The sequence below is a fragment of the Oncorhynchus keta genome, chromosome 28, assembly GCF_023373465.1.
Source record: "Oncorhynchus keta strain PuntledgeMale-10-30-2019 chromosome 28, Oket_V2, whole genome shotgun sequence".
Classification (NCBI taxonomy): domain Eukaryota; kingdom Metazoa; phylum Chordata; class Actinopteri; order Salmoniformes; family Salmonidae; genus Oncorhynchus; species Oncorhynchus keta.
The window spans coordinates 67,359,900-67,386,592 of NC_068448.1; the positions used below are offsets into that span (position 1 = coordinate 67,359,900).

The 26,693-nt window shown below is 42.3% G+C and overlaps 1 protein-coding gene and 1 long non-coding RNA gene across 2 annotated transcripts in view; both read right to left on the reverse strand.

The window, feature by feature from the left end:
• Positions 1-599: 599 nt before the first annotated feature.
• The window catches only part of flt1 (fms related receptor tyrosine kinase 1), a 48,193-nt gene continuing 22,099 nt past the window's right edge, over positions 600-26,693 (reverse strand). The window contains 7 exon segments of the mRNA XM_052484242.1: positions 600-3,410; positions 9,465-9,612; positions 11,748-11,917; positions 12,074-12,191; positions 12,485-12,656; positions 13,948-14,084; positions 14,436-14,598. Of these exon segments, the coding sequence (XP_052340202.1) occupies positions 3,389-3,410; positions 9,465-9,612; positions 11,748-11,917; positions 12,074-12,191; positions 12,485-12,656; positions 13,948-14,084; positions 14,436-14,598 (930 nt within the window). The 3' untranslated portion in view covers positions 600-3,388.
• Positions 5,563-9,068, reverse strand: LOC127912879 (uncharacterized). Its single transcript, XR_008083862.1, has 3 exons — positions 8,857-9,068; positions 6,794-6,888; positions 5,563-6,702 (listed from the first exon to the last, which is right to left on the reverse strand). It is a non-coding gene; the product is annotated as an uncharacterized LOC127912879 (long non-coding RNA).

Below are 26,693 nucleotides of genomic sequence, written 5' to 3' on the forward strand. Positions count from 1 at the left end.
TCTCTCTCTCTCTCTCTCTCTCTCTCTCTCTCTCTCTCTCTCTCTCTCTCTCTCTCTCTCTCTCTCTCTCTCTCTCTCTCTCTCTCTCTCACTCTCTGTTCTCAGACTATCCCGTACCCCTCCCTGGTTGGCTCCTCTCATCTCTCCCATCCTCCTCTCAGCCCTCTCTCTTTCTGATTGCTCTTCCTCTTGGCAGAGATAGCGAGTGCCCGTGTCCTGTAGGGGTGACCCACCCTGTGCATGACACCAAGGGCCCTGACACACACTCACACACACATACACCCATCAGCCAGCCGACTCTCCCACGCCTCCCAGGAAACACATGCACATACGTGCACACACGCTTGCACGTACACACACGCACAAACACACAGAGATGGTTCTACATATGTGGACACAGACAAGTTTAGTTAGATGACATAACACACACATATACACATACACACTCATACATAGACACATTCACACAGTGTGCCTTCCCAGGGTGAGATGACTGACTGTTGGCCTGTCTATGATGTTGTCTCAGTATTTCATTTAGAGAACCTGCTAAATGAGTTACTACCTAAAAACCATGAAACGTCCAAAAGTAGGAAGCAACACACAATTTAAAGCAACATTTAATGTAAAAAACATACATTTAATATAATATTTAAAACAATACATATGAAAAGTTTTCATACAAATTTGGCCATTATTGGCAATTACCATAAGTAAGTTAGTCATATAAAATTATTAAATATTAGATTCATATATTACTCATAGAAAATCTGTATACATGGAATGAATCACAAAGGGAGAGACCCGTAGAATGAATAAACTCAGTGTGGAAGTCTCGCTTGCTCTCATCATCATCATCATCATGATCATCATACACACACACACACACACACACACACACACACACACACACACACACACACACACACACACACACACACACACACACACACACACACACACACACACACACACACACACACACACACACATCAACACACATTACAATGTAACCTAAAAGGGTTCTTTGGCTGTTCCAATAGGAGAACCCTTTGAAGAACCCCTTTGGTTTCAGGTAGAACCCTTTTGGGTTCCATGTAGAACCCTGTCCACAGAGGGTTTTACATTAAACCCAGAAGTCTTCGACATGGAACCAGAAAGGGGTTTGGAAGCCAACATGCACGACTATGACACTCAAACAAACCATAAAAACAGCTTCCTGTGCATATGAAGAGTTTATTTCCAAACCACTATATCCACCAATTATTCACATTTGTGTTTTTTCATCAGAAATGATTGCTTATGGGTACCTTCATGTGTGTGTAAAATATAACTGTTTTCAGATTTTTTTTATTCATAGATTTTAGATGTGAATTGTAACGTTTTTTTTGCAAACCGCTATATATCAAGTGTTACGCTGGAATGTTTGTATCCTGCATATTTGACTGTGATATGTGGTTGTCTCACCTAGCTATCTTAAGATGAATGCACTAACTCTAAGGCGCTCTGGATAAGAGCATCTGCTAAATGACTCAAATGTTAAATGTTTTACATATAGATCTCATATTACTGTGTTGAATTATATTTATAAAACATTTTAAATAATTTAAAAAAATATTGATGTCACAAATGTATAATTTGAACAGTTATTCTTATTCAAAATGTAGTTATTTGTTACATTTGAATGTGTAAAACCTAGCAGGACTACTTGTTTCTCTGAGAGTGAGGCGGATAATTAGCATTTTGCAAAAATGAAATGTAAACAATTTTTCTCTGAAAGGAATCCATCAAGTGAGAGATTTTAAACAAATACATGTCTTTCATTGAACAACCCCATGTCATGATTAGATAGTGAAAAATACACCAATCTCTTTCATAACTTTAAACAATAAAAGCTCATTTACCAACATTTCTGAAAATTGATATTTAGCATTTTGGAAATAAATTCTTCATATATCACACGCAAAGACAAACTATTTTCCACACAATACATTGCAGAATAATACATAAATTCACTCTTGATGACAGATGGTTGATATACAGTGAAACGCCTTACAAATGACATAACATGACATAAGATGACATATGACTGTCATTGACTCTGGGTCCTGGGTAACTCCTACATGGTAGGTGTTTGATGAGCAGTCCCAGAGTATCTTCCAGTAACTGTAGGGCATCTCTCTCTCTCTCTCTCTCTCTCTCTCTCTCTCTCTCTCTCTCTCTCTCTCTCTCTCTCTCTCTCTCTCTCTCTCTCTCTCTCTCTCTCTCTCTCTCTCTCTCTCTCTCTCTCTCTCTCTCTCTCTCTCTCGCTCGCCCATCTGAGATGTAGCAACTTACTTATAAGGTGTATGATTTACAGTCAGAACTCACAGCTTTCGTGGATGTCAGAACTACAACAGGATGGCAGGGCTCAGGGCTCGGGGCTGGGGACAGGCTCATGTACCCATTATAGTACCACTCTAGGAACACAAGAAGCAAAAGCAGCTCCAGAAAAACGTGGCTTAGTGGATGGATGGAAGGGCACTTCTTTCTGGCTCAAAATGTCTGAGAAAAGTAACAATGTAAAAAAAAGATGAAGCCAGAAAAGGGGTGTAAAAATGCAACCTGGGTAACGGGAAATAAATAAATAGAATAATAACCATTAAAAGCAGATCAGATCATTGTCCTCAGTGTGGTGTGACCTCTCACTCCTCTTCTTCCTCATCCTCCTCTTCAACAGTGTACCAGGTCACTGTCCTGCCCCCCCCCCCCTGCCCTCCAACCCCAAGATCCCAGAGAGCACCAATGTGGGGTCGCTAGGTGGCTGTAATGTCTGAAGGCGCCGGCTGCCTTGGGAACAGCCTTGCTGAGTGTGGTGGAGGGGGTGATGGTGGTGTGGTGGGGGGATATTTTAATGAAGTGAAACGAAGGTTTGGGGATGAGGGGCAGAGCTGGCGAGGGGGGGAAGGCCAGGGGAGGGGGGAATGAGGAGGGGAGGGGGTCTCAAGAATAGATCAAGCCCTTGAGGAAGCAGGACTCTGCCACGTTTGAAGACGGAGGGACAATCACGCTGCTGGGAAGCGTCTCGCGTCGGGGAGGAAGCCAAACAAGGAGAGGAAAAGCGCTCTGATTTTCGCACAGGAAACCCGGCGAGCCTCCTGCCCGGGCCAGATAAGAGCGCTGCGGTTCCCAGGGCCCAGGACAAGACCAAGGATCCACGACTGGACCCAGGGACACATCCAGCACCAAGGACCCAGACCTAGGACATAAGGGTGGATCCAGGCCCCAGACCCAGGTCCAAGGATCCAAGGCCAGAAACAGGCTCTAGACCCACACCCTACCCTGAGGACCCAGGTCCCTATCAGCCTGGCCCAGCCTGGCCCACTGTCGCTGGGCCTCCTCCGGCGCGGCATCAGGCCCGTGTTCCGCCAGAGCTACAAAGAACAAGGGCCTGGTCAGGGCGAATCAGAATCTATTCACATTCTGAATCATTACTCTATTACTCAAGAACAAGAACAGAATGCTGGAGCTCTCACTGCTTTACAGTAAACAAACAACAAGGAAATCACATTCAAAGAAATCTCATTACACAAGTCTGAACCCCAAATCTCTTTCACCTGTCTGAATACCTCATTTGTAATGAAAGCAACTTAAATGGATCACTCTTTGCAGGTAGTGAGAGTGGCCAACGGGGAGTATCAGTATGCATGCAAGACTCAACATAGGCTATAATTGATGACTTGTCACAGCTCCTCTGTGCACAGAAAGGCATCTTCTTGTTAGGCTGTGTAAGCCTCGTTAGACCTTTCTGGACTGTGAGGTGTCACACTTTCTCCTGGCTGGCTTGCCAATTCATAATCATTGAAAATGTCATTTCTACCAGAGTTTTACCAGGTAAAGCCATCCATGTTGAGGTAGGAGCACGAGTCACTGCTCATTGGTTCAGTGAAGTTATGTGATGTTGCTATGGCAATTTACTGTGGAGATGTGACGATAAAGACTTTCCACAAGCATTGGAAGTAGGCAGTGTGTGTGTGTGTGTGTGTGTGTGTGTGTGTGTGTGTGTGTGTGTGTGTGTGTGTGTGTGTGTGTGTGTGTGTGTGTGTGTGTGTGTGTGTGTGTGTGTGTGTGTGTGTGTGTGTGTGTGTGTGTGTGTGTGTGCTGGTGTGAAATGTCAAGTACACAGTGATGTCACAGTGTGTCTCAGTAGGGGAATATAACATGGGCGGTAGCCATGATGTTCAGGTAACGGTTAACCTCTTTGACCTAAACACAACCAACACAATAGTGTCTGACCTCCAAGACCAACCCAAGTCATGTTTTTGCCAAGTGTGTGTGTGTGTTTCTGTGTGCGTGCGTGTGTGTGTGTGTGTGTGTGTTTGTGTGTGTGTGTGTTTCTGTGTGCGTGCGTGTGTGTGTGTTTGTGTGTGTGTGCGTGCGTGCGTGTGTGTGTGTTTGTGTGTGTGTGTGTTTGTGTGTGTGTGTGTGTCAATGACAGTTGATTGCTGGGCAGGGCCACTTCTCATGAGGACTTAAAAATGTGTGTATGGTAAGATCAGTGTGTGTGTTGGAATATCATTGCTGATTGTTGGGCAGGGCCGTTTCTTACAAGACCTTTCAAAGAATGTGTGTGTCAGTGTATGAGTGTGTGTTTTGTGAGAGTGGTTTGAAAGTGTGTGTGTCAGTGTATGAGTGTGTGTTTTGTGAGAGTGGTTTGAAAGTGTGCGTGTCAGTGTATGAGTGTGTGTTTTGTGAGAGTGGTTTGAAAGTGTGTGTGTCAGTGTATGAGTGTGTGTTTTGTGAGAGTGGTTTGAAAGTGTGTGTGTCAGTGTATGAGTGTGTGTTTTGTGAGAGTGGTTTGAAAGTGTGTGTGTCAGTGTATGAGTGTGTGTTTTGTGAGAGTGGTTTGAAAGTGTGTGTGTTTGAGTGTATGAGTGTGTGTTTTGTGAGAGTGGTTTGAAAGTGTGTGTGTCAGTGTATGAGTGTGTGTTTTGTGAGAGTGGTTTGAAAGTGTGTGTGTCAGTGTATGAGTGTGTGTTTTGTGAGAGTGGTTTGAAAGTGTGTGTGTCAGTGTATGAGTGTGTGTTTTGTGAGAGTGGTTTGAAAGTGTGTGTGTCAGTGTATGAGTGTGTGTTTTGTGAGAGTGGTTTGAAAGTGTGTGTGTCAGTGTATGAGTGTGTGTTTTGTGAGAGTGGTTTGAAAGTGTGTGTGTCAGTGTATGAGTGTGTGTTTTGTGAGAGTGGTTTGAAAGTGTGTGTGTCAGTGTATGAGTGTGTGTTTTGTGAGAGTGGTTTGAAAGTGTGTGTGTCAGTGTATGAGTGTGTGTTTTGTGAGAGTGGTTTGAAAGTGTGTGTGTCAGTGTATGAGTGTGTGTTTTGTGAGAGTGGTTTGAAAGTGTGTGTGTCAGTGTATGAGTGTGTGTTTTGTGAGAGTGGTTTGAAAGTGTGTGTGTCAGTGTATGAGTGTGTGTTTTGTGAGAGTGGTTTGAAAGTGTGTGTGTCAGTGTATGAGTGTGTGTTTTGTGAGAGTGGTTTGAAAGTGTGTGTGTCAGTGTATGAGTGTGTGTTTTGTGAGAGTGGTTTTGAAAGTGTGTGTGTCAGTGTATGAGTGTGTGTTTTGTGAGAGTGGTTTGAAAGTGTGTGTGTCAGTGTATGAGTGTGTGTTTTGTGAGAGTGGTTTGAAAGTGTGTGTGTCAGTGTATGAGTGTGTGTTTTGTGAGAGTGGTTTGAAAGTGTGTGTGTCAGTGTATGAGTGTGTGTTTTGTGAGAGTGGTTTGAAAGTGTGTGTGTCAGTGTATGAGTGTGTGTTTTGTGAGAGTGGTTTGAAAGTGTGTGTGTCAGTGTATGAGTGTGTGTTTTGTGAGAGTGGTTTGAAAGTGTGTGTGTCAGTGTATGAGTGTGTGTTTTGTGAGAGTGGTTTGAAAGTGTGTGTGTCATATTAGAAAAGGCATCAAAGAATCCAGTGCGCAAATCACAATAATAAACATCTCACCCTGCGTTCAGAACAGGAAGTTCATTAAATCATAGCGTTTCATTTAGAAAACAACCAGAACAGAACAGGCCTCTATTTAAGTGTCTGAGAACACAGAACAGGCCTCTATTTAAGTGACTGAGAACACAGAACAGGCCTCTATTTAAGTGACTGAGAACACAGAACAGGCCTCTATTTAAGTGAATGAGAACACAGAACAGGCCTCTATCGAAGGGAATGAGAACACAGAACAGGCCTCTATTTAAGTGACTGAGAACACAGAACAGGCCTCTATTTAAGTGACTGAGAACACAGAACAGGCCTCTATCGAAGTGTCTGAGAACACAGAACAGGCCTCGATTGAAGTGGGCTTTTACTACTCTGCTCTTGAAGTCTGAGCTACACTGTACTGTGTCTGTGAATGTACCAGGTACACACACAGACGGACAGACGGCAGACGTATACACACAGACATGGACAAGGTAACATATAGGCAGTGACAGAAACATATGGCAATAGACTCAGACAAAGACATGATGAAACACACAGACACACAGACACACACACATACAGACACTCACAGACATGAAAGGCTTCAAAAGGCATCTGTTCTGGTTGCAAAGAGGAAACCCTGTCTGAACACATGCTGAAATAGACCAAACATGTCTCCCTTCACAAACAAACTCACAGACATTCTCCATTCACACCCTAAAACAGGCCCTCATATTATAGACACAGACATTCTCCATTCACACCCTAAAACAGGCCCTCATTTATAGACACAGACATTCTCCATTCACACCCTAAAACAGGCCCTCATATTATGAAAGACATTCTCCATTCACACCTAAAACAGGCCCTCATATTATAGACACAGACATTCTCCATTCACACCCTAAAACAGGCCCTCATATTATAGTCACAGACATTCTCCATTCACACCTAAAACAGGCCCTGTATTATAGACACAGACATTCTCCATTCACACCCTAAAACAGGCCCTCGTTTTATAGACACAGACATTCTCCATTCACACCCTAAAACAGGCCCTCATATTATAGTCACAGACATTCTCCATTCACACCCTAAAACAGGCCCTCATATTATAGACACAGACATTCTCCATTCACACCCTAAAACAGACCCTCATATTATAGACACAGACATTCTCCATTCACACCCTAAAACAGGCCCTCATATTATAGACACAGACATTCTCCATTCACACCCTAAAACAGGCCCTCATATTATAGACACAGACATTCTCCATTCACACCCTAAAACAGGCCCTCATATTATAGTCATAGACATTCTCCATTCACACCCTAAAACAGGCCCTCATATTATAGACACAGACATTCTCCATTCACACCCTAAAACAGGCCCTCATATTATAGACACAGACATTCTCCATTCACACCCTAAAACAGGCCCTCATATTATAGACACATACATTCTCCATTCACACCCTAAAACAGGCCCTCATATTATAGACACAGACATTCTCCATTCACACCCTAAAACAGGCCCTCATATTATAGACACAGACATTCTCCATTCACACCCTAAAACAGGCCCTCATATTATAGTCACAGACATTCTCCATTCACACCCTAAAACAGGCCCTCATATTATAGACACAGACATTCTCCATTCACACCCTAAAACAGGCCCTCATATTATAGACACAGACATTCTCCATTCACACCCTAAAACAGGCCCTCATATTATAGACACAGACATTCTCCATTCACACCCTAAAACAGGCCCTCATATTATAGTCATAGACATTCTCCATTCACACCCTAAAACAGGCCCTCATATTATAGACACAGACATTCTCCATTCACACCCTAAAACAGGCCCTCATGTTATAGTCACAGACATTCTCCATTCACACCCTAAAACAGGCCCTCATATTATAGACACAGACATTCTCCATTCACACCCTAAAACAGGCCCTCATATTATAGACACAGACATTCTCCATTCACACCCTAAAACAGGCCCTCATATTATAGACACAGACATTCTCCATTCACACCCTAAAACAGGCCCTCATATTATAGACACAGACATTCTCCATTCACACCCTAAAACAGGCCCTCATATTGAATAGACACAGACATTCTCCATTCACACCCTAAAACAGGCCCTCATATTATAGACACAGACATTCTCCATTCACACCCTAAAACAGTCCCTCATATTATAGTCACAGACATTCTCCATTCACACCCTAAAACAGGCCCTCATATTATAGACACAGACATTCTCCATTCACACCCTAAAACAGGCCCTCATATTATAGACACAGACATTCTCCATTCACACCCTAAAACAGGCCCTCATATTATAGACACAGACATTCTCCATTCACACCCTAAAACAGGCCCTCATATTATAGTCACAGACATTCTCCATTCACACCCTAAAACAGGCCCTCATATTATAGACACAGACATTCTCCATTCACACCCTAAAACAGGCCCTCATATTATAGACACAGACATTCTCCATTCACACCCTAAAACAGGCCCTCATATTATAGACACAGACATTCTCCATTCACACCCTAAAACAGGCCCTCATATTATAGACACAGACATTCTCCATTCACACCCTAAAACAGGCCCTCATATTATAGACACAGACATTCTCCATTCACACCCTAAAACAGGCCCTCATATTATAGACACAGACATTCTCCATTCACACCCTAAAACAGGTCCTCATATTATAGACACAGACATTCTCCATTCACACCCTAAAACAGGCCCTCATATTATAGACACAGACATTCTCCATTCACACCCTAAAACAGGCCCTCATATTATAGTCACAGACATTCTCCATTCACACCCTAAAACAGGCCCTCATATTATAGACACAGACATTCTCCATTCACACCCTAAAACAGGCCCTCATATTATAGACACAGACATTCTCCATTCACACCCTAAAACAGGCCCTCATATTATAGACACAGACATTCTCCATTCACACCCTAAAACAGGCCCTCATATTATAGTCACAGACATTCTCCATTCACACCCTAAAACAGGTGTTCATATTATAGACACAGACATTCTCCATTCACACCCTAAAACAGGCCCTCATATTATAGACACAGACATTCTCCATTCACACCCTAAAACAGGCCCTCATATTATAGACACAGACATTCTCCATTCACACCCTAAAACAGGCCCTCATATTATAGTCACAGACATTCTCCATTCACACCCTAAAACAGGCCCTCATATTATAGACACAGACATTCTCCATTCACACCCTAAAACAGGCCCTCATATTATAGACACAGGCATTCTCCATTCACACCCTAAAACAGGCCCTCATATTATAGACACAGACACCTTTCTTTCCCAGTTCTAAGTTAGGAACAATATGACTAAAATACATGACGTACGTAATGTAAAGGAGAACTTCCACACCTTTAGGGAGACGTGTGTTTCTGTGCTACTGCGTGTGACAATGTGAGCACCAGATGTACTTACAGGCCTTTGGGGGGGCAGGGGTGCCAGAGCCAGGCGATGTGAGGAGGGGGGACTCCGTGGGAGCTGCAGTGCAGGGCTTGTCTGCTGCCCTGCAGGACACTACCTGGGTCCTGCAAGGATACCGCCTTCTCCCCTATCCCAGGACTCACTGGAGGAAAACAGACAGAGACACAGACTAGTGGTGTACGGGTCTGCTGTTTGTTCACCCACCCGCAATTGCTAATAATCTATCCGCAACCAGCCGACTATACACTGAGTGTAGAAAATATTAAGAACACCTTCCTAATATTGAGTTGCAACCCACCCCCTTTTCCCTCCTCAGAATCAGCTCAATTTGTCAGGGCATGGACTCCACGAGGTGTCGAAATCGTTCCACAGGGATGCTGGCCCATGTTGACTCCAATGCTTCCCACAGTTGTGTCAAGTTGACTGGATGTCCTTTGGCTGGTGGACCATTCTTGATACACGCAAACTGTGAAAACCCCAGCAGTGTAGCATGTTCTTGACACAAAAAGAGGCGCCTGGCACCTACTACCATACCCCGTTCAAAGGCACTTCATAAAATGCAATAAAATGCACAAAAAAAAACAGGTTTGACAGTTGTAAGGAAATGAAAAGCTGTTAAAACAACCCAACATGTTTTTTTGATAAGATTTCAGTTTGGCTTGGATGCATAATTTATGTGGTTGAAATACCATTAGCTCTGATGATGCTGATAAAGACAACACCTCCGATTAACCCATCTAAACAGTACAGTTCCTTGACGTGCCATTTTGAAGTCCCCGTCCTGTGACTGTTGAATTTGTATAGTGCCTCACAATCATCACACATAACATAGTGACCACTGCTATCATCTTCTTTTACCACTTCACCTAATCTTTCCCAAACATTAGACTACTGTTCTGGCCCTCCTTCTATTTATTTTCAACTCTCTATTTCGCAGCTTTTCTCTTATTGAATTAACTCTGACATTTTCCCCTTGTCATTTTCCCCTCAGTGGATCGACATGAACCTTTTCTGATATGAATTGCACAAGAAAGATACATTCATGGATTTTTAATGCATTGTTTTCTCTTTATTCAACCAGGCTGACACCCACACGCCCTAACCCTAACCCTAAACCCACCTGCCCCATGGGGGATAAACTACACATCACTATCAACAGACCATGAACACAGAGAGAGAAGACAGACCATTAGCACAGAGAGAGAGAGAGAGAGAGAGAGAGAGAGAGAGAGAGAGAGAGAGAGAGAGAGAGAGAGAGAGAGAGAGAGAGAGAGAGAGAGAGAGAGAGAGAGAGAGAGAGAGAGAGAGAGAGAGAAAGGACAGACCATGAGCACAGAGAGGGGACCATGAGCCAGAGAGAGGAGGACCATGAGCACAGAGAGATAGAGAGAGAGAGAGAGAGAGAGAGAGAGAGAGAGAGAGAGAGAGAGAGAGAGAGAGAGAACAGACCATGAGCTCAGAGAGAGAGGACAGACCATGAGCCACAGAGAGAGAGAGGACAGACCATGAGCACAGAGAGGGAGAGAGAGGACAGACCATGAGCACAGAGAGAGAGAGAGAGAGAGAGAGAGAGAGAGAGAGAGAGAGGACAGACTAGAGCACAGACTATGAGCACAGAGAGAGAGGACAGACCATGAGCACAAAGAGATAGAGAGAGAGAGAGAGAGAGAGAGAGAGAGAGAGGGGAGAGAGAGACAGACCATGAGCACAGAGAGATAGAGAGAGAGGAGAGAGAGAGAGAGAGAGAGAGAGAGAGAGAGAGAGGACAGACCATGAGCACAGAGAGATAGAGAGATAGAGAGAGAGAGAGAGAGAGAGAGAGAGAGAGAGAGAGAGAGGACAGACCATGAGCACAGAGAGAGAGAGAGAGAGAGAGAGAGAGAGAGAGAGAGAGAGAGAGAGAGAGAGAGAGAGAGAGAGAGAGAGAGAGAGAGAGACAGACCATGAGCACAGCGAGAGAGAGAGAGAGAGAGAGAGAGAGAGAGAGAGAGAGAGAGAGAGAGAGAGAGAGAGAGAGAGAGAGAGAGAGAGGACAGACCATGAGCACAGAGAGTGAGAGTGTGAAGGAAAGAGGAAGGTTGAGAAGAAGAGAGAGAAAAATAACAAATAAAAGAGCTAAAAGGGTGAGAATGAGTGAAGCGAGAGGAGACAATGTGGAACAGAATAATGGGTTGGACACACAAAACTGGGCACAGAGCAAAAGAGAGGGTTGTATGAAGAGGAAAAAGAGGAGAAAGCGATGGAGGGTAAAGAGAGGAGGGAAGACTTGGTCCTCACCGTTGACCACCAGAGAGAGCGTTAGGTTCTGGTAGAGTCTGTGCTCCTGGATTCCCACCAGGATAGTGTACTTCCCTGCATCCTCCTTCGCCACATCCCGGATCACCAGGGAATTCCCGTCCACATGGTAACGGGAACACTGTTCTGCTGCTACCTTCCCATCCTTCAACCTAACACGGAAAAACATACAGGAAATTCTTAAATTAACTAAAAGAACATTCAAATTAAGAATGATACAATGTATACAGTATCTGTATTTGTTCCTCAAATAGTGTAGGCTGGTGTAAGATAGTGTGCAGGTTAGCTGACAGTCTGTATGTTCTTACCAGATGATCTCTGGGGCAGGGAAGGCCCGTAGTTTGGGCGAGAGTCGGTAGGACTTCTGTCCTGCATGAGCCTCCACTATAGCCCCTTGTCTGGGTGTCAGACGGATATACGGACGGTCTGGGATGATACACAGAAACAGACAGACAGACAGACAGACAGACAGACAGACAGACAGACAGACAGACAGACAGACAGACAGACAGACAGACAGACAGACAGACAGACAGAAATGCACGAACACACATACACACACAGAGAATATCACGCATTAATGATATATTACAGAGAGTGACAGAGACTGTGATTGTGGTTAATATTATTATGGTAAAAGGGGGTGTTAACCATCAATGAATTTGTCACAGATGTGGGTGTAGTCGGAGGTGAGAAGTAGTGCGTTTATTTTGACTCACCGTAGACTGTGACTGACACGTTAGTCTCTCGGCTGACCGGTCCACTGGTCACTCGGCAGATATAGAGCCCTCTGTCAGAGCGGTGGAGTTTAGGGATGGACAGAATACTGTAGAAAACCATGTGAGTTTTACTGGCCATGATACGCCTACTAATTATGGCTGCCCGGTTTACCTGAGGGGAGAGAGAGAGGAGGGGGGGAGACGGAGAGAAAGGGAGAGATATTATTCTGATAGTAAAAGTCTTCCAAACAGGTAGGCAGATGTTGAAGTTGTTATCTACTAAGCAATATATATATATATATATAAGTTGGTAGTTTACATACACCTTAGCCAAATACATTTAAACTCAGTTTTTCACAATTCCTGACATTTAATTCTAGTAAACATTCCCTGTCTTAGGTCAGTTAGTATCACCACTTTATTTAAGAATGTGAAATGTCAGAATAATAGTAGAGTCATTTATTTCAGCTTTTATTTCTTTCATCACATTCCTAGTGGGTCAGAAGTTTACATACACTCAATTAGTATTTGGTAGCATTGCCTTTAAATTGTTTAACTTGGGTCAAACGTTTCAGGTAGCTTTCCACAAGGTGTACTACAGCATCCCTGAGTTGCCTCTTCACTGTTGATGTTGAGACTGGTGTTTTGCGGGTACTATTTAATGAAGCTGCCAGATGAGGACTTGTGAGGCGTCTGTTTATCAAACTTGTCCTCTTGCTCAGTTGTGCATCGGGGCCTCCCCCTCCTCTTTCTATTCTGGTTAAAGCCAGTTTGCACTGTTCTGTGAAGGGAGTAGTACACAACGTTATACGAGATCTTCAGTTTCTTGGCAATTTGTCACGTGGAATAGCCTTCATTTCTCAGAACAAGAATAGACTGACATGTTTCAGAAGAAAATTATTTGTTTCTGGCCATTTTGAGCCTGTAACCGAACCCACAAATGCTGATGCTCCAGATACTCAACTAGTCTAAAGAAGGCCAGCTGTATTGCTTCTTTAATCAGAACAACAGTTTTCAGCTGTGCTAACGTAATTGCAAAAGGGTTTTCTAATGATCAATTAGCCTTTTCAAATGATAAACTTGGATTAGCTAACACAACGTGCCATTGGAACACAGGAGTGATGGTTGATGATAAATGGGCCTGAGAATATTCCATAAAACAAATCTATTTCAGGAACTTTGACAAAGCTGTCATCAACGAAAAGGGTGGCTACTTTGAAGAATCTCAAATATAAAATATATTTAGATTTGTTGAACACTTTTTTGGTTACTACATGATTCCATATGTGTTATTTCATTGTTTTTTTTAAATAAAGAAAAACCCTTAAGTGAGTAGATGTGTTCAAACTTTTGGCTGGTACTGTATAAATACTTCAATGTTATTCTACATACAGTACTACATAACATAGTGCACTTCATTGTAGTGTACTTCATAATTCCAGTGTACTTCATATGTTTCTCACCTGCCCAGGGTAGTCCCAGCTGATGGACACTCTGCTGTTCCACTCTGCAGTGACAGTACAGTTGATGGCCAGACTGTCCCCCTGTAAAGTCTGGACGGGACTAGTACTGTTCAGATACACCTCCATAATCTTATTCACTGGAGAGGAGAGGGGGAGTGGAAGAGACACTCATTTAATTGCTGCAATATATAAAATCTGCAAGATCAATTGAGATGCTTGGCCTTGGTAGTGCTCACCTGGTCTATAGGTGTGTCATGTAAGTGTGTGTGTGTGTGTGTGTGTGTGTGTGTGTGTGTGTGTGTGTGTGTGTGTGTGTGTGTGTGTGTGTGTGTGTGTGTGTGTGTGTGTGTGTGTGTGTGTGTGTGTGTGTGTGTGTGTGTGTGTGTGTGTGTGTGTGTGTGTGTGTGTGTGAGTGTGTATGAGTGTGTGTGCATGTGTGTAAGTATGTGTCTGTGTGTATGTGTCTGCATTTGTGTGTGTGTGCTCACCTTGTCTGTGTGTGAGGTAACTGAGGGAGTGTGTGGTCCCGTTGACAGAGGTCTTGCAGGAGAACAGGCCGATGTAGAAGTAGGTGGGACTGCGGATGAGGAAGCCTTGTCTGCTGTTCCACACTATGTTCCTCTGGTCTGGGGTTAACTCACGGTCAGGGAACTGGAGGCATGAACACACACGGTCATGACCACAACCACAACTGTACAAACAGTCTAATAAAATCAATGTCACACAAAATGAGATATCTGTTTCCGGTTAGGGATTAGAAAACATGGTCAACAATCATAGCCACACCATAAACCCAACACAACTACAACCATTTTGTGAACTCAACCACCAACCAATCATGAAGTCAACCCAGCCATGTCATGAGTTATTCAGAACCATGACCACATCCTGAACACAACACAACCATACTTACAGTCACACAGAAGCAACACTGCACACATTCACAACTCCTGACAAATCATGAACATCACTACCACACAGAACAGTATGGGGGCCATTAATGACTCAAATGAGGCCACATTGGCAAGACGCGTGATGCATGTTATTATTATTACTGCATAACACAAAACGATTACTAAAAAATCTGTATTACTGTAGAGAGAGTATTGTGTTACTGTAGACAGAGTCTGTGTTACTATAGACAGAGTCTTGTGTTACTGTAGAGACAGAGTCTTGTGTTACTGTAGACAGAGTATTGTGTTACTGTAGAGACAGAGTCTTGTGTTACTGTAGACAGAGTCTTGTGTTACTGTAGAGACAGAGTCTTGTGTTACTGTAGAGACAGAGTCTTGTGTTACTGTAGACAGAGTCTTGTGTTACTGTAGAGACAGAGTCTTGTGTTACTGTAGACAGAGTCTTGTGTTACTGTAGAGACAGAGTCTTGTGTTACTGTCGACAGAGTCTTGTGTTACTGTAGAGACAGAGTCTTGTGTTACTGTAGAGACAGAGTCTTGTGTTACTGTAGCGACAGAGTCTTGTGTTACTGTAGAGACAGAGTATTGTGTTACTGTAGAGACAGAGTCTTGTGTTACTGTAGAGACAGAGTCTTGTGTTACTGTAGAGACAGAATCTTGTGTTACTGTAGAGACAGAGTCTTGTGTTACTGTAGAGACAGAGTCTTGTGTTACTGTAGAGACAGAGTCTTGTGTTACTGTAGACAGAGTCTTGTGTTACTGTAGAGACAGAGTCTTGTGTTACTGTAGAGACAGAGTATTGTGTTACTGTAGAGACAGAGTCTTGTGTTACTGTAGAGACAGAGTCTTGTGTTACTGTAGAGACAGAGTCTTGTGTTACTGTAGAGACAGAGTCTTGTGTTACTGTAGAGACAGAGTCTTGTGTTACTGTAGACAGAGTCTTGTGTTACTGTAGAGACAGAGTCTTGTGTTACTGTAGAGACAGAATCTTGTGTTACTGTAGAGACAGAGTCTTGTGTTACTGTAGAGACAGAGTCTTGTGTTACTGTAGAGACAGAGTCTTGTGTTACTGTAGAGACAGAGTCTTGTGTTACTGTAGAGACAGAGTCTTGTGTTACTGTAGAGACAGAGTCTTGTGTTACTGTAGACAGAGTCTTGTGTTACTGTAGACAGAGTCTTGTGTTACTGTAGACAGAGTCTTGTGTTACTGTAGAGACTTGTGTTAATCTTGTGTAGAGACAGTAGAGACAGAGTCTTGTGTTACTGTAGAGACAGAGTCTTGTGTTACTGTAGACAGAGTCTTGTGTTACTGTAGAGACAGAGTCTTGTGTTACTGTAGAGACAGAATCTTGTGTTACTGTAGAGACAGAGTCTTGTGTTACTGTAGAGACAGAGTCTTGTGTTACTGTAGACAGAGTCTTGTGTTACTGTAGAGACAGAGTCTTGTGTTACTGTAGAGACAGAGTCTTGTGTTACTGTAGAGACAGAGTCTTGTGTTACTGTAGAGACAGAGTCTTGTGTTAATGTAGAGACAGAGTCTTGTGTTACTGTAGACAGAGTCTTGTGTTACTGTAGACAGAGTCTTGTGGTTACTGTAGAGACAGAGTATTGTGTTACTGTAGACAGAGTATTGTGTTACTGTAGAGACAGATTCTTGTGTTACTGTAGAGACAGAGTCTTGTGTTACTGTAGAGACAGAGTCTTGTGTTACTGTAGAGACAGAGTCTTGTGTTACTGTAGAGACAGAGTCTTGTGTTACTGTAGAGACAGAGTCTTGTGTTAATGTAGAGACAGAGTCTTGTGTTACTGTAGAGACAGAGTCTTGTGTTACTGTAGACAGAGTCTTGTGTTACTGTAGAGACAGAGTCTTGTGTTACTGTAGAGACGGAGTATTGTGTTACTGTAGAGACAGAGTCTTGTGTTACTGTAGAGACAGAGTCTTGTGTTACTGTAGAGACAGAGTCTTGTGTTACTCTAGAGACAGAGTCTTGTGTTACTGTAGAAAGAGTCTTGTGTTACTGTAGGACAGAGTCTTGTGTTACTGTAGAGACAGATACTTGTGTTACTGTAGAGACAGAGTCTTGTGTTACTGTAGAGACAGAGTATTGTGTTACTGTAGAGACAGAGTCTTGTGTTACTGTAGACAGAGTCTTGTGTTACTGTAGACAGAGTCTTGTGTTACTGTAGAGACAGAGTCTTGTGTTACTGTAGACAGAGTCTTGTGTTACTGTAGACAGAGTCTTGTGTTACTGTAGAGACAGAGTCTTGTGTTACTGTAGAGACAGAATCTTGTGTTACTGTAGAGACAGAGTCTTGTGTTACTGTAGAGACAGAGTCTTGTGTTACTGTAGAGACAGAGTCTTGTGTTACTGTAGAGACAGAGTCTTGTGTTACTGTAGACAGAGTCTTGTGTTACTGTAGAGACAGAGTCTTGTGTTACTGTAGAGACAGAATCTTGTGTTACTGTAGAGACAGAGTCTTGTGTTACTGTAGAGACAGAGTCTTGTGTTACTGTAGACAGAGTCTTGTGTTACTGTAGAGACAGAGTCTTGTGTTACTGTAGAGACAGAGTCTTGTGTTACTGTAGAGACAGAGTCTTGTGTTACTGTAGAGACAGAGTCTTGTGTTAATGTAGAGACAGAGTCTTGTGTTACTGTAGACAGAGTCTTGTGTTACTGTAGACAGAGTCTTGTGGTTACTGTAGAGACAGAGTATTGTGTTACTGTAGACAGAGTATTGTGTTACTGTAGAGACAGATTCTTGTGTTACTGTAGAGACAGAGTCTTGTGTTACTGTAGAGACAGAGTCTTGTGTTACTGTAGAGACAGAGTCTTGTGTTACTGTAGAGACAGAGTCTTGTGTTACTGTAGAGACAGAGTCTTGTGTTACTGTAGAGACAGAGTCTTGTGTTACTGTAGACAGAGTCTTGTGTTACTGTAGAGACAGAGTCTTGTGTTACTGTAGAGACAGAATCTTGTGTTACTGTAGAGACAGAGGCTTGTGTTACTGTAGAGACAGAGTCTTGTGTTACTGTAGACAGAGTCTTGTGTTACTGTAGAGACAGAGTCTTGTGTTACTGTAGAGACAGAGTCTTGTGTTACTGTAGAGACAGAGTCTTGTGTTACTGTAGAGACAGAGTCTTGTGTTAATGTAGAGACAGAGTCTTGTGTTACTGTAGACAGAGTCTTGTGTTACTGTAGACAGAGTCTTGTGGTTACTGTAGAGACAGAGTATTGTGTTACTGTAGACAGAGTATTGTGTTACTGTAGAGACAGATTCTTGTGTTACTGTAGAGACAGAGTCTTGTGTTACTGTAGAGACAGAGTCTTGTGTTACTGTAGAGACAGAGTCTTGTGTTACTGTAGAGACAGAGTCTTGTGTTACTGTAGAGACAGAGTCTTGTGTTAATGTAGAGACAGAGTCTTGTGTTACTGTAGAGACAGAGTCTTGTGTTACTGTAGACAGAGTCTTGTGTTACTGTAGACAGAGTCTTGTGTTACTGTAGAGACAGAGTCTTGTGTTACTGTAGAGACAGAGTCTTGTGTTACTGTAGACAGAGTCTTGTGTTACTGTAGAGACAGAGTCTTGTGTTACTGTAGAGACAGAATCTTGTGTTACTGTAGAGACAGAGTCTTGTGTTACTGTAGAGACAGAGTCTTGTGTTACTGTAGACAGAGTCTTGTGTTACTGTAGAGACAGAGTCTTGTGTTACTGTAGAGACAGAGTCTTGTGTTACTGTAGAGACAGAGTCTTGTGTTACTGTAGAGACAGAGTCTTGTGTTAATGTAGAGACAGAGTCTTGTGTTACTGTAGACAGAGTCTTGTGTTACTGTAGACAGAGTCTTGTGGTTACTGTAGAGACAGAGTATTGTGTTACTGTAGACAGAGTATTGTGTTACTGTAGAGACAGATTCTTGTGTTACTGTAGAGACAGAGTCTTGTGTTACTGTAGAGACAGAGTCTTGTGTTACTGTAGAGACAGAGTCTTGTGTTACTGTAGAGACAGAGTCTTGTGTTACTGTAGAGACAGAGTCTTGTGTTAATGTAGAGACAGAGTCTTGTGTTACTGTAGAGACAGAGTCTTGTGTTACTGTAGACAGAGTCTTGTGTTACTGTAGAGACAGAGTCTTGTGTTACTGTAGAGACGGAGTATTGTGTTACTGTAGAGACAGAGTCTTGTGTTACTGTAGAGACAGAGTCTTGTGTTACTGTAGAGACAGAGTCTTGTGTTACTCTAGAGACAGAGTCTTGTGTTACTGTAGAAAGAGTCTTGTGTTACTGTAGGACAGAGTCTTGTGTTACTGTAGAGACAGATACTTGTGTTACTGTAGAGACAGAGTCTTGTGTTACTGTAGAGACAGAGTATTGTGTTACTGTAGAGACAGAGTCTTGTGTTACTGTAGACAGAGTCTTGTGTTACTGTAGACAGAGTCTTGTGTTACTGTAGAGACAGAGTCTTGTGTTACTGTAGACAGAGTCTTGTGTTACTGTAGACAGAGTCTTGTGTTACTGTAGAGACAGAGTCTTGTGTTACTGTAGAGACAGAATCTTGTGTTACTGTAGAGACAGAGTCTTGTGTTACTGTAGAGACAGAGTCTTGTGTTACTGTAGAGACAGAGTCTTGTGTTACTGTAGAGACAGAGTCTTGTGTTACTGTAGACAGAGTCTTGTGTTACTGTAGAGACAGAGTCTTGTGTTACTGTAGAGACAGAATCTTGTGTTACTGTAGAGACAGAGTCTTGTGTTACTGTAGAGACAGAGTCTTGTGTTACTGTAGAGACAGAGTCTTGTGTTACTGTAGAGACAGAGTCTTGTGTTACTCTAGAGACAGAGTCTTGTGTTACTGTAGACAGAGTCTTGTGTTACTGTAGACAGAGTCTTGTGTTACTGTAGAGACAGAGTCTTGTGTTACTGTAGACAGAGTCTTGTGTTACTGTAGACAGAGTCTTGTGTTACTGTAGAGACAGAGTCTTGTGTTACTGTAGAGACAGAATCTTGTGTTACTGTAGAGACAGAGTCTTGTGTTACTGTAGAGACAGATACTTGTGTTACTGTAGAGACAGAGTCTTGTGTTACTGTAGAGACAGAGTATTGTGTTACTGTAGAGACAGAGTCTTGTGTTACTGTAGACAGAGTCTTGTGTTACTGTAGACAGAGTCTTGTGTTACTGTAGAGACAGAGTCTTGTGTTACTGTAGACAGAGTCTTGTGTTACTGTAGACAGAGTCTTGTGTTACTGTAGAGACAGAGTCTTGTGTTACTGTAGAGACAGAATCTTGTGTTACTGTAGAGACAGAGTCTTGTGTTACTGTAGAGACAGAGTCTTGTGTTACTGTAGAGACAGAGTCTTGTGTTACTGTAGAGACAGAGTCTTGTGTTACTGTAGACAGAGTCTTGTGTTACTGTAGAGACAGAGTCTTGTGTTACTGTAGAGACAGAATCTTGTGTTACTGTAGAGACAGAGTCTTGTGTTACTGTAGAGACAGAGTCTTGTGTTACTGTAGAGACAGAGTCTTGTGTTACTGTAGAGACAGAGTCTTGTGTTACTCTAGAGACAGAGTCTTGTGTTACTGTAGACAGAGTCTTGTGTTACTGTAGACAGAGTCTTGTGTTACTGTAGAGACAGAGTCTTGTGTTACTGTAGACAGAGTCTTGTGTTACTGTAGACAGAGTCTTGTGTTACTGTAGAGACAGAGTCTTGTGTTACTGTAGAGACAGAATCTTGTGTTACTGTAGAGACAGAGTCTTGTGTTACTGTAGAGACAGAGTCTTGTGTTACTGTAGACAGAGTCTTGTGTTACTGTAGAGACAGAGTCTTGTGTTACTGTAGAGACAGAATCTTGTGTTACTGTAGAGACAGAGTCTTGTGTTACTGTAGAGACAGAGTCTTGTGTTACTGTAGACAGAGTCTTGTGTTACTGTAGAGACAGAGTCTTGTGTTACTGTAGAGACAGAGTCTTGTGTTACTGTAGAGACAGAGTCTTGTGTTACTGTAGAGACAGAGTCTTGTGTTAATGTAGAGACAGAGTCTTGTGTTACTGTAGACAGAGTCTTGTGTTACTGTAGACAGAGTCTTGTGGTTACTGTAGAGACAGAGTATTGTGTTACTGTAGACAGAGTATTGTGTTACTGTAGAGACAGATTCTTGTGTTACTGTAGAGACAGAGTCTTGTGTTACTGTAGAGACAGAGTCTTGTGTTACTCTAGAGACAGAGTCTTGTGTTACTGTAGAAAGAGTCTTGTGTTACTGTAGGACAGAGTCTTGTGTTACTGTAGAGACAGATACTTGTGTTACTGTAGAGACAGAGTCTTGTGTTACTGTAGAGACAGAGTATTGTGTTACTGTAGAGACAGAGTCTTGTGTTACTGTAGACAGAGTCTTGTGTTACTGTAGACAGAGTCTTGTGTTACTGTAGAGACAGAGTCTTGTGTTACTGTAGACAGAGTCTTGTGTTACTGTAGACAGAGTCTTGTGTTACTGTAGAGACAGAGTCTTGTGTTACTGTAGAGACAGAATCTTGTGTTACTGTAGAGACAGAGTCTTGTGTTACTGTAGAGACAGAGTCTTGTGTTACTGTAGAGACAGAGTCTTGTGTTACTGTAGAGACAGAGTCTTGTGTTACTGTAGACAGAGTCTTGTGTTACTGTAGAGACAGAGTCTTGTGTTACTGTAGAGACAGAATCTTGTGTTACTGTAGAGACAGAGTCTTGTGTTACTGTAGAGACAGAGTCTTGTGTTACTGTAGAGACAGAGTCTTGTGTTACTGTAGAGACAGAGTCTTGTGTTACTCTAGAGACAGAGTCTTGTGTTACTGTAGACAGAGTCTTGTGTTACTGTAGACAGAGTCTTGTGTTACTGTAGAGACAGAGTCTTGTGTTACTGTAGACAGAGTCTTGTGTTACTGTAGACAGAGTCTTGTGTTACTGTAGAGACAGAGTCTTGTGTTACTGTAGAGACAGAATCTTGTGTTACTGTAGAGACAGAGTCTTGTGTTACTGTAGAGACAGAGTCTTGTGTTACTGTAGACAGAGTCTTGTGTTACTGTAGAGACAGAGTCTTGTGTTACTGTAGAGACAGAATCTTTGTGTTACTGTAGAGACAGAGTCTTGTGTTACTGTAGAGACAGAGTCTTGTGTTACTGTAGACAGAGTCTTGTGTTACTGTAGAGACAGAGTCTTGTGTTACTGTAGAGACAGAGTCTTGTGTTACTGTAGAGACAGAGTCTTGTGTTACTGTAGAGACAGAGTCTTGTGTTAATGTAGAGACAGAGTCTTGTGTTACTGTAGACAGAGTCTTGTGTTACTGTAGACAGAGTCTTGTGGTTACTGTAGAGACAGAGTATTGTGTTACTGTAGACAGAGTATTGTGTTACTGTAGAGACAGATTCTTGTGTTACTGTAGAGACAGAGTCTTGTGTTACTGTAGAGACAGAGTCTTGTGTTACTGTAGAGACAGAGTCTTGTGTTACTGTAGAGACAGAGTCTTGTGTTACTGTAGAGACAGAGTCTTGTGTTAATGTAGAGACAGAGTCTTGTGTTACTGTAGAGACAGAGTCTTGTGTTACTGTAGACAGAGTCTTGTGTTACTGTAGAGACAGAGTCTTGTGTTACTGTAGAGACGGAGTATTGTGTTACTGTAGAGACAGAGTCTTGTGTTACTGTAGAGACAGAGTCTTGTGTTACTGTAGAGACAGAGTCTTGTGTTACTCTAGAGACAGAGTCTTGTGTTACTGTAGAAAGAGTCTTGTGTTACTGTAGGACAGAGTCTTGTGTTACTGTAGAGACAGATACTTGTGTTACTGTAGAGACAGAGTCTTGTGTTACTGTAGAGACAGAGTATTGTGTTACTGTAGAGACAGAGTCTTGTGTTACTGTAGACAGAGTCTTGTGTTACTGTAGACAGAGTCTTGTGTTACTGTAGAGACAGAGTCTTGTGTTACTGTAGACAGAGTCTTGTGTTACTGTAGACAGAGTCTTGTGTTACTGTAGAGACAGAGTCTTGTGTTACTGTAGAGACAGAGTCTTGTGTTACTGTAGACAGAGTCTTGTGTTACTGTAGACAGAGTCTTGTGTTACTGTAGAGACAGAGTCTTGTGTTACTGTAGACAGAGTCTTGTGTTACTGTAGACAGAGTCTTGTGTTACTGTAGAGACAGAGTCTTGTGTTACTGTAGAGACAGAATCTTGTGTTACTGTAGAGACAGAGTCTTGTGTTACTGTAGACAGAATCTTGTGTTACTGTAGAGACAGAGTCTTGTGTTACTGTAGAGACAGAGTCTTGTGTTACTGTAGAGACAGAGTCTTGTGTTACTGTAGAGACAGAGTCTTGTGTTACTCTAGAGACAGAGTCTTGTGTTACTGTAGACAGAGTCTTGTGTTACTGTAGACAGAGTCTTGTGTTACTGTAGAGACAGAGTCTTGTGTTACTGTAGACAGAGTCTTGTGTTACTGTAGACAGAGTCTTGTTTTACTGTAGAGACAGAGTCTTGTGTTACTGTAGAGACAGAATCTTGTGTTACTGTAGAGACAGAGTCTTGTGTTACTGTAGAGACAGAGTCTTGTGTTACTGTAGACAGAGTCTTGTGTTACTGTAGAGACAGAGTCTTGTGTTACTGTAGAGACAGAATCTTGTGTTACTGTAGAGACAGAGTCTTGTGTTACTGTAGAGACAGAGTCTTGTGTTACTGTAGACAGAGTCTTGTGTTACTGTAGAGACAGAGTCTTGTGTTACTGTAGAGACAGAGTCTTGTGTTACTGTAGAGACAGAGTCTTGTGTTACTGTAGAGACAGAGTCTTGTGTTACTGTAGACAGAGTCTTGTGTTACTGTAGAGACAGAGTCTTGTGTTACTGTAGAGACAGAGTCTTGTGTTACTGTAGAGACAGAGTCTTGTGTTACTGTAGAGACAGAGTCTTGTGTTAATGTAGAGACAGAGTCTTGTGTTACTGTAGACAGAGTCTTGTGTTACTGTAGACAGAGTCTTGTGGTTACTGTAGAGACAGAGTATTGTGTTACTGTAGACAGAGTATTGTGTTACTGTAGAGACAGATTCTTGTGTTACTGTAGAGACAGAGTCTTGTGTTACTGTAGAGACAGAGTCTTGTGTTACTGTAGAGACAGAGTCTTGTGTTACTGTAGAGACAGAGTCTTGTGTTACTGTAGAGACAGAGTCTTGTGTTAATGTAGAGACAGAGTCTTGTGTTACTGTAGAGACAGAGTCTTGTGTTACTGTAGACAGAGTCTTGTGTTACTGTAGAGACAGAGTCTTGTGTTACTGTAGAGACGGAGTATTGTGTTACTGTAGAGACAGAGTCTTGTGTTACTGTAGAGACAGAGTCTTGTGTTACTGTAGAGACAGAGTCTTGTGTTACTCTAGAGACAGAGTCTTGTGTTACTGTAGAAAGAGTCTTGTGTTACTGTAGGACAGAGTCTTGTGTTACTGTAGAGACAGATACTTGTGTTACTGTAGAGACAGAGTCTTGTGTTACTGTAGAGACAGAGTATTGTGTTACTGTAGAGACAGAGTCTTGTGTTACTGTAGACAGAGTCTTGTGTTACTGTAGACAGAGTCTTGTGTTACTGTAGAGACAGAGTCTTGTGTTACTGTAGACAGAGTCTTGTGTTACTGTAGACAGAGTCTTGTGTTACTGTAGAGACAGAGTCTTGTGTTACTGTAGAGACAGAGTCTTGTGTTACTGTAGACAGAGTCTTGTGTTACTGTAGACAGAGTCTTGTGTTACTGTAGAGACAGAGTCTTGTGTTACTGTAGACAGAGTCTTGTGTTACTGTAGACAGAGTCTTGTGTTACTGTAGAGACAGAGTCTTGTGTTACTGTAGACAGAATCTTGTGTTACTGTAGAGACAGAGTCTTGTGTTACTGTAGACAGAATCTTGTGTTACTGTAGAGACAGAGTCTTGTGTTACTGTAGAGACAGAGTCTTGTGTTACTGTAGAGACAGAGTCTTGTGTTACTGTAGAGACAGAGTCTTGTGTTACTCTAGAGACAGAGTCTTGTGTTACTGTAGACAGAGTCTTGTGTTACTGTAGACAGAGTCTTGTGTTACTGTAGAGACAGAGTCTTGTGTTACTGTAGACAGAGTCTTGTGTTACTGTAGACAGAGTCTTGTTTTACTGTAGAGACAGAGTCTTGTGTTACTGTAGAGACAGAATCTTGTGTTACTGTAGAGACAGAGTCTTGTGTTACTGTAGAGACAGAGTCTTGTGTTACTGTAGACAGAGTCTTGTGTTACTGTAGAGACAGAGTCTTGTGTTACTGTAGAGACAGAATCTTGTGTTACTGTAGAGACAGAGTCTTGTGTTACTGTAGAGACAGAGTCTTGTGTTACTGTAGACAGAGTCTTGTGTTACTGTAGAGACAGAGTCTTGTGTTACTGTAGAGACAGAGTCTTGTGTTACTGTAGAGACAGAGTCTTGTGTTAATGTAGAGACAGAGTCTTGTGTTACTGTAGACAGAGTCTTGTGTTACTGTAGACAGAGTCTTGTGGTTACTGTAGAGACAGAGTATTGTGTTACTGTAGACAGAGTATTGTGTTACTGTAGAGACAGATTCTGTGTTACTGTAGAGACAGAGTCTTGTGTTACTGTAGAGACAGAGTCTTGTGTTACTGTAGAGACAGAGTCTTGTGTTACTGTAGAGACAGAGTCTTGTGTTACTGTAGAGACAGAGTCTTGTGTTAATGTAGAGACAGAGTCTTGTGTTACTGTAGAGACAGAGTCTTGTGTTACTGTAGACAGAGTCTTGTGTTACTGTAGAGACAGAGTCTTGTGTTACTGTAGAGACGGAGTATTGTGTTACTGTAGAGACAGAGTCTTGTGTTACTGTAGAGACAGAGTCTTGTGTTACTGTAGAGACAGAGTCTTGTGTTACTCTAGAGACAGAGTCTTGTGTTACTGTAGAAAGAGTCTTGTGTTACTGTAGGACAGAGTCTTGTGTTACTGTAGAGACAGATACTTGTGTTACTGTAGAGACAGAGTCTTGTGTTACTGTAGAGACAGAGTATTGTGTTACTGTAGAGACAGAGTCTTGTGTTACTGTAGACAGAGTCTTGTGTTACTGTAGACAGAGTCTTGTGTTACTGTAGAGACAGAGTCTTGTGTTACTGTAGACAGAGTCTTGTGTTACTGTAGACAGAGTCTTGTGTTACTGTAGAGACAGAGTCTTGTGTTACTGTAGAGACAGAAACTTGTGTTACTGTAGAGACAGAGTCTTGTGTTACTGTAGAGACAGAGTCTTGTGTTACTGTAGAGACAGAGTCTTGTGTTACTGTAGAGACAGAGTCTTGTGTTACTGTAGACAGAGTCTTGTGTTACTGTAGAGACAGAGTCTTGTGTTACTGTAGAGACAGAATCTTGTGTTACTGTAGAGACAGAGTCTTGTGTTACTGTAGAGACAGAGTCTTGTGTTACTGTAGACAGAGTCTTGTGTTAATGTAGAGACAGAGTCTTGTGTTACTGTAGACAGAGTCTTGTGTTACTGTAGACAGAGTCTTGTGGTTACTGTAGAGACAGAGTATTGTGTTACTGTAGACAGAGTATTGTGTTACTGTAGAGACAGATTCTTGTGTTACTGTAGAGACAGAGTCTTGTGTTACTGTAGAGACAGAGTCTTGTGTTACTGTAGAGACAGAGTCTTGTGTTACTGTAGAGACAGAGTCTTGTGTTACTGTAGAGACAGAGTCTTGTGTTAATGTAGAGACAGAGTCTTGTGTTACTGTAGAGACAGAGTCTTGTGTTACTGTAGACAGAGTCTTGTGACAGAGTCTTGTGTTACTGTAGAGACAGAGTCTTGTGTTACTGTAGAGACAGAGTCTTGTG